At 32.3% G+C, this 14,431-nt stretch overlaps 1 protein-coding gene across 1 annotated transcript; it reads right to left on the bottom strand.

The window, feature by feature from the left end:
• Positions 1–2,873: 2,873 nt before the first annotated feature.
• Positions 2,874–11,433, bottom strand: LOC119997966 (carboxyl-terminal-processing peptidase 2, chloroplastic). Its single transcript, XM_038845213.1, has 13 exons — positions 11,272–11,433; positions 10,902–11,190; positions 10,652–10,801; positions 9,420–9,502; positions 9,073–9,281; positions 8,327–8,395; positions 7,509–7,627; positions 6,842–6,917; positions 6,725–6,766; positions 3,780–3,888; positions 3,344–3,441; positions 3,168–3,261; positions 2,874–3,095 (listed from the first exon to the last, which is right to left on the bottom strand). Exons 1-13 carry the CDS (start codon positions 11,368–11,370, stop codon positions 2,970–2,972), a joined length of 1,563 nt encoding a protein of 520 aa, XP_038701141.1. The 5' UTR covers positions 11,371–11,433; the 3' UTR covers positions 2,874–2,969.
• Positions 11,434–14,431: the final 2,998 nt, after the last annotated feature.

Raw genomic sequence — 14,431 nt, 5'->3', positions numbered from 1 at the left:
TTAAAATAAAAAATAATAGAAAGTAAATTTAAAAATTTTCACAATTTTAGAGAACTTTATTATTGCGATTCATATGTTTTATAACACTCATGTTACAATGTGTATGTTCAAAAATGCCTTAAAGAGCAAAGAAATTATAAATTCAAAATTAAAATTAAAAATTCAAAAGAATAATTGACAATAAAAAATATAAAAAGTGTACACTAGAAAAAAAAATCACTTTTTACATGTGTGTGTCTTTTTATATTAATTTTTCATATCTTTTGAATTGCATAAAATAAAATTTGAAGTTTAAAAGAGAGAAAAATTCAAACTTTTTTCTAATTTTGTACTTAGTATTACTTCATCTAAAAACAACTAAAAATAAATTACTTACTATAGTAACGTGCATTGCACGGGTTGAAGTCTAGTTATACTCTAATAAGAGTCTTGTTTGACATGTATTACACATATTTTGTTTAAAATATAATTTTTTTTAAAAGCAACAATGAAATTATGAAAATAAAAAATAAATTTACTAAATTTATTTTAAATTATAGTTTAGACTATAATATGATAATTCTCTCTTTCAAACCCAGAATTAGATACCCAAGTTAAACCTATTAAGCTTAATCTTACCGAACACATACATATGATTACCATGTGCTTGCATGATATGCATAGTTTGTCGTTTATTACGTTGATTTATAGGTTTACCAAGTGCACACTCTCAGAATAGTGATTGCAATTCTCATTTCATTAATTTTTTTAAAGGAACTCAATTTATTTATTTATTTATTTTTACTGTGTCAAACAAAGAGATGTTTTTCAAATTTTAAATTATCCAAAAATAAATTTTAAGTCTTTTGAAATAGAAAACCTAAAAGAATAGATTAACCATTTTAACGATTGGGTATTTCAATCGAATTAAAATTCTAACTTTTTCTTATAAATTAATCTTACCATAATTCCATTATCCTTACAAAATTAACTTTAGTTGAATTATGAAAACTAAATATTAAGTATTCATATTATTTAAAAGAAAAAAAACGAAGGGAAACATTTCAAAATGAGGGAAAAAAAGTTACATATTCCTTTTATTGTATGGTATAAGCAGCTTGGAAATGAAAATTATGAAATATTTTAATCATTTAAAAGAGAAAAAAATAGAAAATCCATTTTGATCATTGTGTATTTCAATCAAATTAGGATTTTAACCTTTATTACAAATGAATCTTATTATTTTAATTATTATAACTATGTTGTATTTTCTTTGAATTTGGAAAACATAAATATTAAATATTTGAATTATATAAAAGAGGAATAAAAAGAGAAGGAACAAGTATCAAAAGGGGAGATAAATAATACAAGTATATGCTAATTGAATATTGAAAATAAATAACAATAATATATACAAGCTTAACAAAAAAAAAAAAAAAACAAAATTAACAACCAGTTATAGCCAGTACTAATTTTCCAAAGCTCGTTTGGGCCTCTCTTGGCCCATGTTTTCTTCTGATGGGCCGCTTAATAATGAAAAGAAAAATTTACGCTTCAAATTGATCATTATTTTGCAACTACTGTATTAAAGGGTTGTAATTTCACTTGATCAGTGCTACATCTACAAAGTTCTTTTTGTCATACTTTTTCTAAAAAAAATTTATAAAATTTAAAACTACAAAAGGTATGATGAAAAATAAAAATTAAGAATTCTTTTTTTTTTCTGAAGAAAAAAATTATGAATTTTTGAGAACACTTCTTATTACAATTTGAATTTATTATAAGTATATGTGATATCAACAAAAATAATTAAAGAAATAATAAAAATAGTAATAAATTTTAAAAAATAAAGGGTGTGTATATATATAATTATCAACAAAAGTGAGAATGACAATATATAATTTTACCATTTGGAATGTGAAATGGGTCCAAACTCGGGTTATCAGGCAGATAAATTTCTCACCTAAAGGCATGAAGACATGGTAAGTTGGGTTAAAACTTAGTACGTGGCTAGAAGGATATTGCTCTTTGTGGAAATTAAACTCATGACCTTCCAAGTCCATATGATTTCATCCCGAAGAGATTCACCACTGAACTATCACCCAATTTTCTTTTACAAAAAAATTTCATTAATTTCCTTAACTTTTTTTTATTCATGAATCAAATTAAATAGGACATTGACTAGTGTTAGAGATAATATGAAACTAGCATGGAATCAAATATTTTATATAGGAATATTTGTTTTTTGTATTTTCTCTATTGATTTCTTTGTACCTTGTAAATCGCACACTTAATAATGAATATATAGTGCCTGGATGGCTTTCAAAGTGGATGTAGGTCTCTCTTGAGGCTGAACCACTATAAAACTTTGTCTTTATTTTGTTTTATGATATCTATAATTATATCAACTAGCTATAAGAAATACATTAATTAAAAATTATATTGACATCTAATTATAAATCCACTTCTAAAATCATTCAACTATATAAATTAAAGAAAGCAAAATGCCCCTAATCCAAGGATAATCTTTTTGAGAGAAATAATTACCAAAAAAAAAAAAAAGTTGCACATAGAATATATGTTTGTCCCTATAAAATGAAAACTTTAAACCCTCCCAATCTCATTCTGGAGTCCCTCATATAACTGCGGTTAATTTGTCATTTTTCACCCTACATATATATCTGCAAACACAACGGTGCCATACAACTAACGAAGAGTAATGGCCATTTTAAGGTCTATTACAAAAAAGGTGTATTTAGTTCCGAAATGAAGTAGGAGTGTAGGACTAATGGGACATTTGATTCATAATTGAACAAGTGTAAGCGAGATAAATGCGAGGTGAGTGTGACAATGAGTGTGGGTGAGCATGACCATATTTGGTATGAAACAAAGAGTGAAACTCAGAATTTTAATAGTACAATTTCCATTAAACAGTTATATGAGGGACAAAGAATATTTCTCGAAACAATGTTATTGTACGCATGAATCTATCACCGTGAAAATAGCTGGCCACGGTTGAGATAGCAGGCAGATGCTGGTTCTTGGAGGCAGCCACAAAATCCATCCGCATCCTTTGGAAATGATTTTGGCAACGGATGGTCTGGAATCACGCCAACCTGTATAGGAGCCCCGTGAGAGGGAGAAAAACAAGAAAGCAAGTATGGAGATGCAGGCAGTCAACCACAGACCTTATCAATATCGGTGTGCGCAGGTGTCTCGTAACGAGCAACTGTAACAGCCAAGCCAGAACCATCAGACAGCTGAAAAACTGACTGAATTTTGCTGCAAATTAGATGAAAAGGTCTTAGTTAGGAGAATGTATATGGTTTTCATGTGCTCCATTAGGGAAGATGATGATCATTACCCTTTCCCATATGTAGGTTCTCCAAACAAGACAGCACGTTTGTTGTCTTTTAACGCACCAGCTAATATCTCACTTGCGCTTGCCGTTCCTTTGTTCACCTATCAAAAGGAGAGAATTCATCAATTACTTTTAATCATGATTTTGATTATAAAGTTCATACATCCAATATTAAGGATGTTTTGAGGATTAATCACACAGAACTATGCCTACACACCATTACACTAACAAAATAATTCAGAGAGAGATCAGTTTCCAATTGTATTCTCCTCAGTGGACAGATCACAAATTTTACTACGAAAAATTCAGGTTAAAACCACAAAGCTCATTGAAAGCTTGCCAAAGATCTGTGACTCACAAGTAATAGAGCTGCCAGTTCCTATAAATCATAGCATAGAAATATAATCACTATTAAATCAAAGAAAAAGAAAAGGCATACCAACACGGCCAGCGGTTCTGAAGCAGCAATTGTATTGGTTCCATCTGTGTCATAGATGTCCCGTACACCACGACTATCACAAATATAGACAATCACACCTTTATCGAGCCTGAATGGAATTGGAAACGACCAATGAGGAAGTCTTGTGTCACATGATTTTGCTCAGACAAAAAAGAAGCATCATCATGGAACCCTAGGGACTTCAATTAGAAATCTAGTACTGTTGCTATTGACTTATACCAATGTTATGGTGAATGGAAAAATCTTGCAAGTTTGGATAATTATAAAGTTCATAATTCAAATATCCCAAAATGGTTGGTGAGCGCTACCACAATCTATAAACTTCAGAACTAGAAATCTAGAATAATTAAGAAACCCCAAATAGCATGCCACACGACACCATAAATGCATGTCAAGGTATGGTTAACAACTATTTGGAATGGATCAAGTAGAATTAGGAAAATAGTGAGCAAAAACAGAGTAACAAAATGGAAGCAGGCCAGCCAAAAATGGATTGGGTTGTGAGAGAACCCAATCCAACATTATGTACATTATTTATATTACTAAGAGAGCTATCAACATAAAAAACATATTTTACAATAATTAGTTTTAATGATTGTGGGTTACCGTATCTCACCCAACATAGAACAATTAATCCAGCCATCCGTTAAAGAGGAGATATTATAAACAGACAACTATCAGAAATGGGACTCCCGAACTTCAAATATATAACAACAAAACATCCCAAGTCCATACCTAAAACAAAGAAAATCCTGCACCCTGAGACTATTGTGCAAACAACTAAAATTTGATAGTAGAAAGAACCACAATCATAAGGTACACTTCAAATTCCAGAACAAAGCCATCATAAACACAAACCGGATTTGTAGGATCATAACACCAATCCTTCCCATTCGAAAAAGGATTCCAGTAGGCATTAAAAGAATTCAACCTCAAAAATGCCTGATAGCAATACTTTGTCTGGGAGCTAAATATTTTTTAAAAAAACAGTAATAATAATTATATATAAAAATAAGAATAAAAAACAGAGATGCCAGAAGTTTCGAACTCAGGCAGAGGAGATACAAGACTTGTTACCGTCAAACCAACCAGCATTTTTTAAATAAAATGTAGACTAATGTGCATATATAGTAAAATAAATATATGTATATATAGTAAAACAATTTTCTAAATCCAAGGGGCACGTGCCCCCTATAGGTCCTTTGTAGTTCTGTCCCTAGTTACAAGGGTGCAATCCAGAAGTCACAAGTTCAATGTTTGGAAACAGTCTCTCCACATATTATTTGGGGGTAAAGTCTGCGTACAGCTTGCATGTCCCCGATCTCGCCCACTACGGGAGTCTTGTGCACGGGTGTTGTTTACCTTTTATTAAGCAAACATGAAATAGGAGTTGCTGAAAATAATTGGTTAACTAACTAGTAACAAAAGAATTTATGAACTAATCACATTGTAAAAATCTTGACTTAAACAGTGAAAGAGACTTTAAAAAGTCAACTTCACAAAGAGAAGCTCAAACATGAAACATACAAGTCTAAAAGGCAGTTCTTTGTCTAGTTTTTTCTGCCGGAGAAAATTTCTGTCAAAAGAAAAGGTGGATGGCAGAAGTAACGAAAAAGGATGGAGGCAAATGAAACATTCACCATCGAACGCAAAATATATGTCAAAAACAACTACTACAACTTTGTATTCAAAAGAAGAAAATGTAGATGAGCACCTATCTGAATGTCAAGACTCAAGAGCAAAGAAGTACCTAAAACATCATCACCAGTACAATCAGATGGCCTGCCGAATGAAAAGAACTCACCTAAGCCACAATCTTGTAGGCCATTTCTACACATGTTTTCACAAAGTTTCTAAATAAAGGAATACTTATTACAATCTTTCACATTTTCAAGGAATGCATTAGTCATAAACCATTTGATATATTGTTATGAACTACATAACGTCCAGGGATTAAAAGTTGGTAAAATATGAGTTCCTTTCTCATTGAAGTTGCAAGGTCTGTCGAAACTTTCAAAATAACCATCAATTTTCTCAAAGTCAACCAATAACATTTAAGGGAAATACATACTTTCCGTAAAAATTTAACAAGAGGATATTTTCCACTCAAATTGTAATATGTAGAAAAGTATAAGGAAAAGAGAATACACAAGTTTAGAACTCATATATAGTTGCAAATCCAAAAACTTGTAAATCAGTAAATAGGTTAGTTACTTCATGGATTTGGTTGGGTTGAAGATGACACCACCAGAAACAAGCATGATAATCGTACGGTAAATAAGAACGAATTAAACTATTTCCATTCCAAAAAGAAATAGAGAATGAACTAAACTAAGAAAAAAGCTCATGAATCTCACCACATCAAACACAGAAAGATTCTTGTTGAGCGAACCGATTTAAAAAGTTGACACATTCCTATTACCTAATTCGGGGACGAAGCAGAGCAAAATGGACCTCAGTAACTTCTGTGTTCAACTTGAAAAATACTAGATAAAGAAAACCCACATGACATCGAAACATTACCTGATCAAGTGTGATTCATTATAACTGTTCACATTAACAGAATAGAATTTGCGAACAACATTAAAAAAAATGCATTAGCATTTCCTATCTTGATGGTTTAAAAAATTGCTATAGAACCAGAACGAATTAACGAGCAAGTCCAGCAAATTGTATTCACATTTTCACAGGCAATACAACTGTAATTGGAAGCAAAAGACACTCAATTCAGCAGACAAATATGTGCAACAAACTTATTGTTTTATTATTAAAGCATCATTAGGCATACATATTACATGTGGCTTAAAGAGGTATCATGATTACCCCCAAAATTTGCCAACTCGGCAGGGATAAGATAACGTTCTGAAATGTAGAACACCAAATGCATATGGTGTAAAAATAACTTGTTGTAAAGTTCGACTTACCAAATCTTGGCGATCTCAATTCCTTCTGGGAACAAACCACCACTGCAGCAAGTTTAAGCCTTCGTAAATTAAGCCGGCATAGGCAGATTTAAATGGAGCATGTTCAAAACTATTTACCCGTTATCTCGAAGGTCCAAGACAAAAGCGTTGACATTGTTGCTCCTTAAAGCCTCAATAGCTTCCTTCACAGCACCTAGAAGAGAGAGAATTCTAAGACCAAGCAACAGTAAACTTCAAGCAAAAATTTTAAGGAAGACTCCCCCATCAATGTAGCACCATACTAGCTCATTGGTTGTTTGGGGTTATGAGAAGGGGGAGAGGGTTTAAAAACACCAGTAAAGCATACCAAAGTTAAGCTTAAGAGTAACTGTGAGAAAACATCTAATTTGACGATTAATGCCATTGGACAGGGTCAGTTGTTGAAGAAAATACTACTATGACATATGATAAGCGCTCAAGTGGGCATGGTCAAATTTCGTTAATCTATAATATCAAAAAAAAAGTTAACTGAAAAAAAAGGGAAAAAAATATTATTCGAGTTCAAGTGTCCACATTAAAAGTAACAAGTTTTCCCGAGCATTCACAACTGTATTAGAAAAGAAAAAATAATCTTCATTGAAGAAGCACATGTATTGTCAGAGATCATTCATTCAAAAGGAAATATTTCTTGATCTGGATTCATGAAGCGTCCAGGCCAAGAGCACAACTGATTATATGCAACAATGTTTCTGTACAACTTCCAAACAGAGCCTAAAGATAATAACAAACAAATATTTCTGTTTACCTGAAGCATTTTGGTTGAAAGTTGTTAGTTTAATATAACCAATCCTAGGAGAATCTTTTCCTGAACCAGGAATCTCGCATAACTTCGACTTCACTGGATTCAGAGACACTTTCTCTCGCCTGGAAAGCAGTAATTAGTTAACGAATAAATCACATAAAATACGGCAAAATAATTCTCCTACCATATAATTTACAACTCTACCAAGGAAAAATAAAAGATGAAAGGAAAAACTAACATATTTACTAATATTGCAACTTTGCTGCAGCTGTTTTAGTATTCTTTAGATCAGAAGAATTAAGGAATATAAAACCTAACTTTAAGGGGAGGTAAATATTCAGAAGGAATGCCAAGTTAGATGGCAGTAATTCTAATCTTAGAAATTAAAAGGAAACTGAAAGACCATTAGCATCTAGGCTCTAGCACGTAAACTGTAGCCCTTCAAATACTGGCCCAAAGGTTTCTCAGAATGCTGAGTCGACTATCTTTTGGTACCCTGACGTACAAACATATATTCTGACACTCTTTTTATGCATTTTATGTCCTAAAAAGCAACACATTTACCTTCTACATTACAAGAAGGACTCTCAATTACTTGACTTTAATATAAGCAATATACATAACAATGGATCAACAATTACTAAAATTCCTAACTCTAGGAGCTGCTTTGAATTGCATGGAAAGGAAAAAAAATTTGATGGAAGAACTGCGTTGAATTGAAAATATAAAACACTAAATCCACTGAAACAATTGGTATAGAGTTATCTTCACATTGGGGTTTACACCCAACGTATAAGAGATAAATACCGCAGTAAACTTACGTCAAACCCAGGTGCTTTATTTCCGATCCACTGAGAATGGTTAACTTTACAGAACTTCCTTCAGGTCCTCTGCAATAGTTCAGGCAAATCAACAGATAAAGTAAAACAGCAGCAGCTGACTTTCAATGTTTATTTTCCTTATTATGCTCTGGAAACGGGTTTTCAGGGAATGGTAAAATTGGTTGGGCTCATGCTTTAACGAGGATTCCTTTGTGGATAAATGAAAAATGAATTTTCCTAAAACTAAAAGTCGATGTGGATGTGGACACTCAAATGTTTAGACAGCCTAGAATGAAACTTTCCAAACTGTAAATCCCAAAAGTTCAGAGATAACCATAACTGTCAGAACAATGGACCTAACCTAGTGTAAAAAATCGCTAAGTATGCTTATACATGCACAACTTGACTTCAGGATTGGGATGAGAGTACTCAACTTCTATAGCTATTTAAGCTGTAATAAAATTCTTCAATAAATAAAGCCAATAATAAAACTCAGGGTCAAATGTAATCTTTAGATGTAAATTCATTGATACAATTATAATGATGTGCTCCAAAGCTCTAAATTCCGTGTACACACTCTATAATAGTAATAAAACTAAGAATTCCCTCTATCAAAAGAAACCACTCCTATCACTCTCAGAGGATTTCTAGTTCTGCCTAATCTGTTTAATAGATATATCTTGAGGATAAGTATGACTAGAACCTAGTTTGGCTAGTTTAAATAACTTAAATTGTAAGACACTCACTGCAATCGATCTGCAGCGTCATATATACCCATGGTTGCTGAGCTCATATCATCTATTGCCATGATAACATCCCCATTCAAAATTCCAGCTCTATCTGCAGGACCTCCTGGATAAACTGAGATAACCACAAGTCCAGCAGGTGATCCGTCGGATACTGTTTGGTAGCCTATTGATAGTCCTACACCTGTCAGAGCCCCTTGTGTTCCAGACTGCCTTCAAAGAACTTATCAAATGTCATATTAATATTTTTTGACAACAAAATTGGTAAACATCAATTGAAAAGCTGGGTTCCTACTATCAAGTCACAATGAAGTAAAATGAAATTATTAGGAGAAACAATCTCATACCCTCAAACTTTTAAACTTCTCAGGTTCTAAAAACCGACTGAAGGGATCATTCAATGTGGCAATCATCTTTCTTATAGCCATATCTGCATGCAAATACACCAGTAGTACTTTGGAATTTAGAATTTCTGGAATAAACGCATTACTTCAATATAAAAGATAATATTGATGATGCCAAAGGTATTGACAAGAATGGTCCATCAGTTAAACAGTCTAACTTGTCACAAATTTGTTTACATGAATCACACCAGTTCTACTTCTAATTGAATTGTTGTTTCTGTCCCAAGCCAAAGAAACACTATCATGAATTTTTATGGAAGAGATTTAGCAAATGATTGATGATACCAAAGGTGTAGAGAAAAAACAGAAGGGAAGAATGCAGGGTTTCATTTGTGAACTGCCAGAAATATGAATCATCAACAGAACCTTCCTAAATTTTTTTTATCTGTATATCAAAGTAATCTCATATTAAAGAAGACAAATGGCAGCCCTTTTACAAGTCTACATATCAAACCTAAATGCATCATGGCAAGGAAACAGAGTCGCCTCTATATCGAAATCACTCAAACACAACACAATGGAAAGTTATGTCCAAATGTTCCAGTTTGGTGAGGGAATCCACTCTTTTTTTAAACTATCGAGAAATAATACATGTTTCAGATTAATTCTCTAAAGCTTTCTCACAAAAAGAAAATTTTAGGTGGTCTCCACGGGAAATTCTGCCCTCAAATGTGCCTATGGATTTCAGTTTCAGTACATCAGAGTATTGAAAAATCTTTATCTATAGGTAAAATGAAGTTTACTTATCAATATATAGAATGTGTTAATCACATAACATAAAATAAAAAATAAAAAATAAACAAGAATTACATTGAAAAACAAATGAAAATATTAAATAGCTATTATGTTAAACTCCACACAACCACACCCATGGTACTACACGATTGATTCCATTGCATTTAAAACTAATTGATAGGCAAATAGAAAAGGGAACAGAATAAACCACAAAGTCTTGACATCCTCATTTCTGTCAGCCAATCAAAGCCCCTAGTATTAGAACCATGATACTGCTACATGAATGGGATAAATTTGAACACATCTTAGAGGATACACGTGAGAACTATGATCCCAATAGAGAAACAAAGTCTTATCCCAAAATTATAAATATTACAGTTCTATACAAATCCAGCGGCAAATCATCATGGTAAAGTTATAAAAGTAAACAAGGCACATACATGTCTCTTCTCTAGTGTTCATGGGCTCATTGCGTAGAGCATTCTCTCTGTAGCGGAACCAACTTTGTCCATTGAAAGTTTTGTCAACATAAGCGCGGTCAATCGTCCTCCATGCTTCCAAGAAGAGTAAGTTCTCTTCACTAAGTGCCCCTAATACAAACAATTAAGTACTAAATAAAAGCCTGAATCATACTGAAAATTATCCTACATTTATATATATATATACATATATATATATAGCTGAACTCACAAGAGGGAGTGCTGCTAACAGCAACGGAGATTGATGTAACCAGGAATACCGTAAGAACTAATTGGAAAAAAGGAACAGAGACGCGTCTCCTGAACTTCTGCAACAAGTTCGTTACTTTGACAGCGTGCTTCTTCGATGCCAAACGACATCTGCAACTCATCGAGAGAAAACTCCAATGAGAATCAAAGCTCTTATTGAGCAAGATAAACTTGTGATTAAAGCCACGGAACTTCCCATAACCAATACTAGCTTGTGTCCTCAAAGTATACTGCGGTTTCCATTGCAGCACCTGCACGGATTATCCAGTATATCCCGTGAATTATTAATACTACATTTTGAGTTTGAGGGTGAGCACGTTGTAATAGGGTACCTGAAGAGTGCAGCGGTATGTCTTCGGCGTGAAATGATGGTTTCTGTTGACGGCGAATTGAGAAGAGAAACGAGTGGCAGAGCATTGGAGAACCTCCATGAAAGGGCTAGGAGGAGCAGGAACGCGAGTTCAATCGTACTTGGATTTCAATTTGAAACTCTGGATTTGATATTTGGTCCTTGCTTCCTTATCGTTTGTTTCAGTAACGAGACTCGAGGGCCGAGCATGCCTAATTGGGCTTTCTAATCCGGGCCTGTTAGGTTTTACCACACAGTTAAGTCCACTGGATCCTGTTCCAAAATTTACCTGGTTTTGATTTTTGAAACAGGGAAAAAAGTCAATTAACTGAAGTTTCAAGTTTCAATTAAATTAACCAACGAGAGTTTACTTGATTGACAATCGGTTAGGTTAGGCATATATGTGTCCACAAGCGTAATTCTCTATAATATTTCAAAAAAAAAGTTTCACATTGTCATACTATTTTCCTGACATCATTGGTTTCTTTTGTCATGTTTGGTTATAGTGAAAATTACAATTATTTCATATTGTATAAAATTAAAAAATTGAAAAATATATTTTTATTTTTTATGTGATTAGATATAATCAACAGGAAATGAAATAATATTAAAAAATAACATATTTAAAATATATAAATGTGAAATATTGTCAAAATTATATGTTTTTTAAAAGGACGTTAAAGGTATTTAATTAAAAATAAGTGAGAATTCACAAAAGATGTCCAAAAAGTTAAGAAAGACGATAATATATTATATACTTTTGAAATGAACTAGAGTGGGAAGCAATCTATTTATCTAGATATAGTATATATATATATATACTTTTTTATAGACTAGACAAAAAATACAATATATACTAATAATAAATAGCTTTTAATTTCGTATGAAATTCGAATTCTTTGAGAACTCTTTTTCACAACCAAATTTAGGAAAGTTCAACTTTTGTAAAGATGAATAAGCATATATACTTGTATAGAAAGGATACGAGAAAAATTCTCCCCAAAAGCTATGATGACTAAAAAAAGTTGTTTTTGTCAAAAGGTTGATACCAATCCTTGGATTCTTTTGAATTTGCATTTGTCCAAAATTGATACCAATTGTTGGATTCTTTTGAATTTTGATCTAATAGGTTTATCAATGGAGTTAACAATTTGGATAATATATCTTATCCTTTCCCTTCTTGATTGAAAAGAATTCCTATGACCTATTAAACAATGTAAATAAGGCCAATATAAGTATAGGAACTAGCATACTATTGCTCGTTTCGTAGGGAATTGCTATGACCCCATTAAACAATGTAAATAAGCCCAATATAAGTATAGGAACTAGCATAGTATTGCTCTAGGGATAAGAAGTATAAAAAAATATATGGATATCTCCATTTCATGTCAAAATAGAGAGATATATATATATATATATTAATTTCATTTATATTTATTAATTTTTCGAAAGATTATCCATGTCATGTATTTGTTTTAGTGCCGGGATAAGGAAGGTACGTTTTGATGCTCAAAAACAACAATTGACAACTCATCACACAACGAATTGATGGAAACAATTAGACAAAATAATCAAAATACACATGAATTAGGGAGTGCAATTGTGTTTTTGTTGGTGTATTCAAATCAAATATAAAATAATATATGTTTATAAATGTAATTAAATAAGAACATTCCATACAATTGTTGTGATGAGTTTGGATATTGATCTAACCCGCAAGCGTGTGAAATAATTTGACATTAGTCTAGTGATTATATCGTCAGATTTAAAGGTGAAAGATTTCTTATGTCGGGCGTTCAAGTCGATGGGATGTAATTTCTTGGGGTTTCTTGAGTTCCTGGCTCGAGGGTCAATGGCACGAGCATGTTTTCTGGGAGTGGTTAAGATTCCTAACTCGTACACTAGGCTTCGACCCAGGATTAAAATATTGGTGGCCCACTGTAGACATAGGATGGTCATTCCATGTTTAAAAATGACCCTAAGATCAAAAAGTGGAAAAAAAAGGTTTAATTATAAAAAATAAGAAAAAAAAAGAGTACTTCCTAATGCAGTTACTTTCTTTTTAAATTTTCTTTTTTTGCAATCATTGACTTCAAAAAGGAGAGTTTAAAAAAGTCCTCTCCAAATATTTGAAAATTCAAAGACATTGATGACACACCAACCCCACTCAATTACTCAAAGCTGTTGCTTTTTTGTTATGTTTGGTATTGCTAGTCGTCAAATTTGACCGGTCAACATTAAATGTACCTTCTTGGAAACTTAATTAACTTTGAATACTTGAATGTTATTTCTTATTTAATTATTACATCATCGTCCGTCACCTTTAGTTTGGGTTTTTAGTTTCTAACTTAAAAAACGGTATTTTCTGATTCCCTCATACTTTTTCTTAAACAGTTTTTTTAAATACGCTTTTTTTTCCAATAAAGAAAGGAGAAGGAAATACTCGAACTCGAAATCTACGAAATAACTTATACATGAGTGTTATTTGAGTTACTCGTAATTCTATAATCCTTTCATCCACACGATACTTTAGACATCTTTGCTTAAATATAGTCGAGGGTGTCCACGACTGGAATCTTTTCTGATTGTCTGTGTGAATATGAACCACATGTCTCAAAACATTAATCTATTTTTGTCTTCACTAGATGACTTAAAGACAATTCATGCATGCATTGAATGACTCCACTCAAAGACTAGCTGTTTCTAATAACAAACATATCACACAATATGTATATGTATATGTGTGTGTATATATATATATAGCAAAACCAACATTTTTAAAAAAAGATGTATATAATAAATAGGGATCCAAATATGGAAAGCAAAGAATGTAAGTCCATCATATATTTATAAGAGACGGTTAAATGTATCATTATTTTTGTTAAATCTAATACAATGTGTTAAATACACCACAACATTAATTTAAAATGTATGTTGTGATGCACAAACCCTTTTTGGCCTTTTCCCTGGCTATAATTAAGAAAGGTACCAATTTTTAACAGTTTCGTTTGACAAGTGAAACTTCACAAAATTGAAACATATGGAAATTTTGTCCATATGTGCAACGATTGCCAGAACAGATAGAAACGTCAAACTTCAAACAATTACGCTTGACAGGTGCAAACACACAGCCAAATACACCC

Source organism: Tripterygium wilfordii, chromosome 1 (assembly GCF_013401445.1).
Source record: "Tripterygium wilfordii isolate XIE 37 chromosome 1, ASM1340144v1, whole genome shotgun sequence".
Taxonomy (NCBI): Eukaryota; Viridiplantae; Streptophyta; class Magnoliopsida; order Celastrales; family Celastraceae; genus Tripterygium; species Tripterygium wilfordii.
This window is presented reverse-complemented; position numbering and strand designations above follow the sequence as displayed.

What these genes read in the sequence shown, in the direction of transcription:
- LOC119997966 (XM_038845213.1), bottom strand. Translation starts at nt 11,370, where the DNA reads ATGGAGGTTCTCCAATGCTCTGCCACTCGTTTCTCTTCTCAATTCGCC. An exon ending in GAACACTAGAGAAGAGACAT is followed by an intron (nt 9,503 to 10,651) that starts GTATGTGCCTTG and finishes ATTTGCATGCAG; the next exon opens with ATATGGCTATAAGAAAGATG. An exon ending in AGAAGTTTAAAAGTTTGAGG is followed by an intron (nt 9,282 to 9,419) that starts GTATGAGATTGT and finishes CTTTGAAGGCAG; the next exon opens with TCTGGAACACAAGGGGCTCT.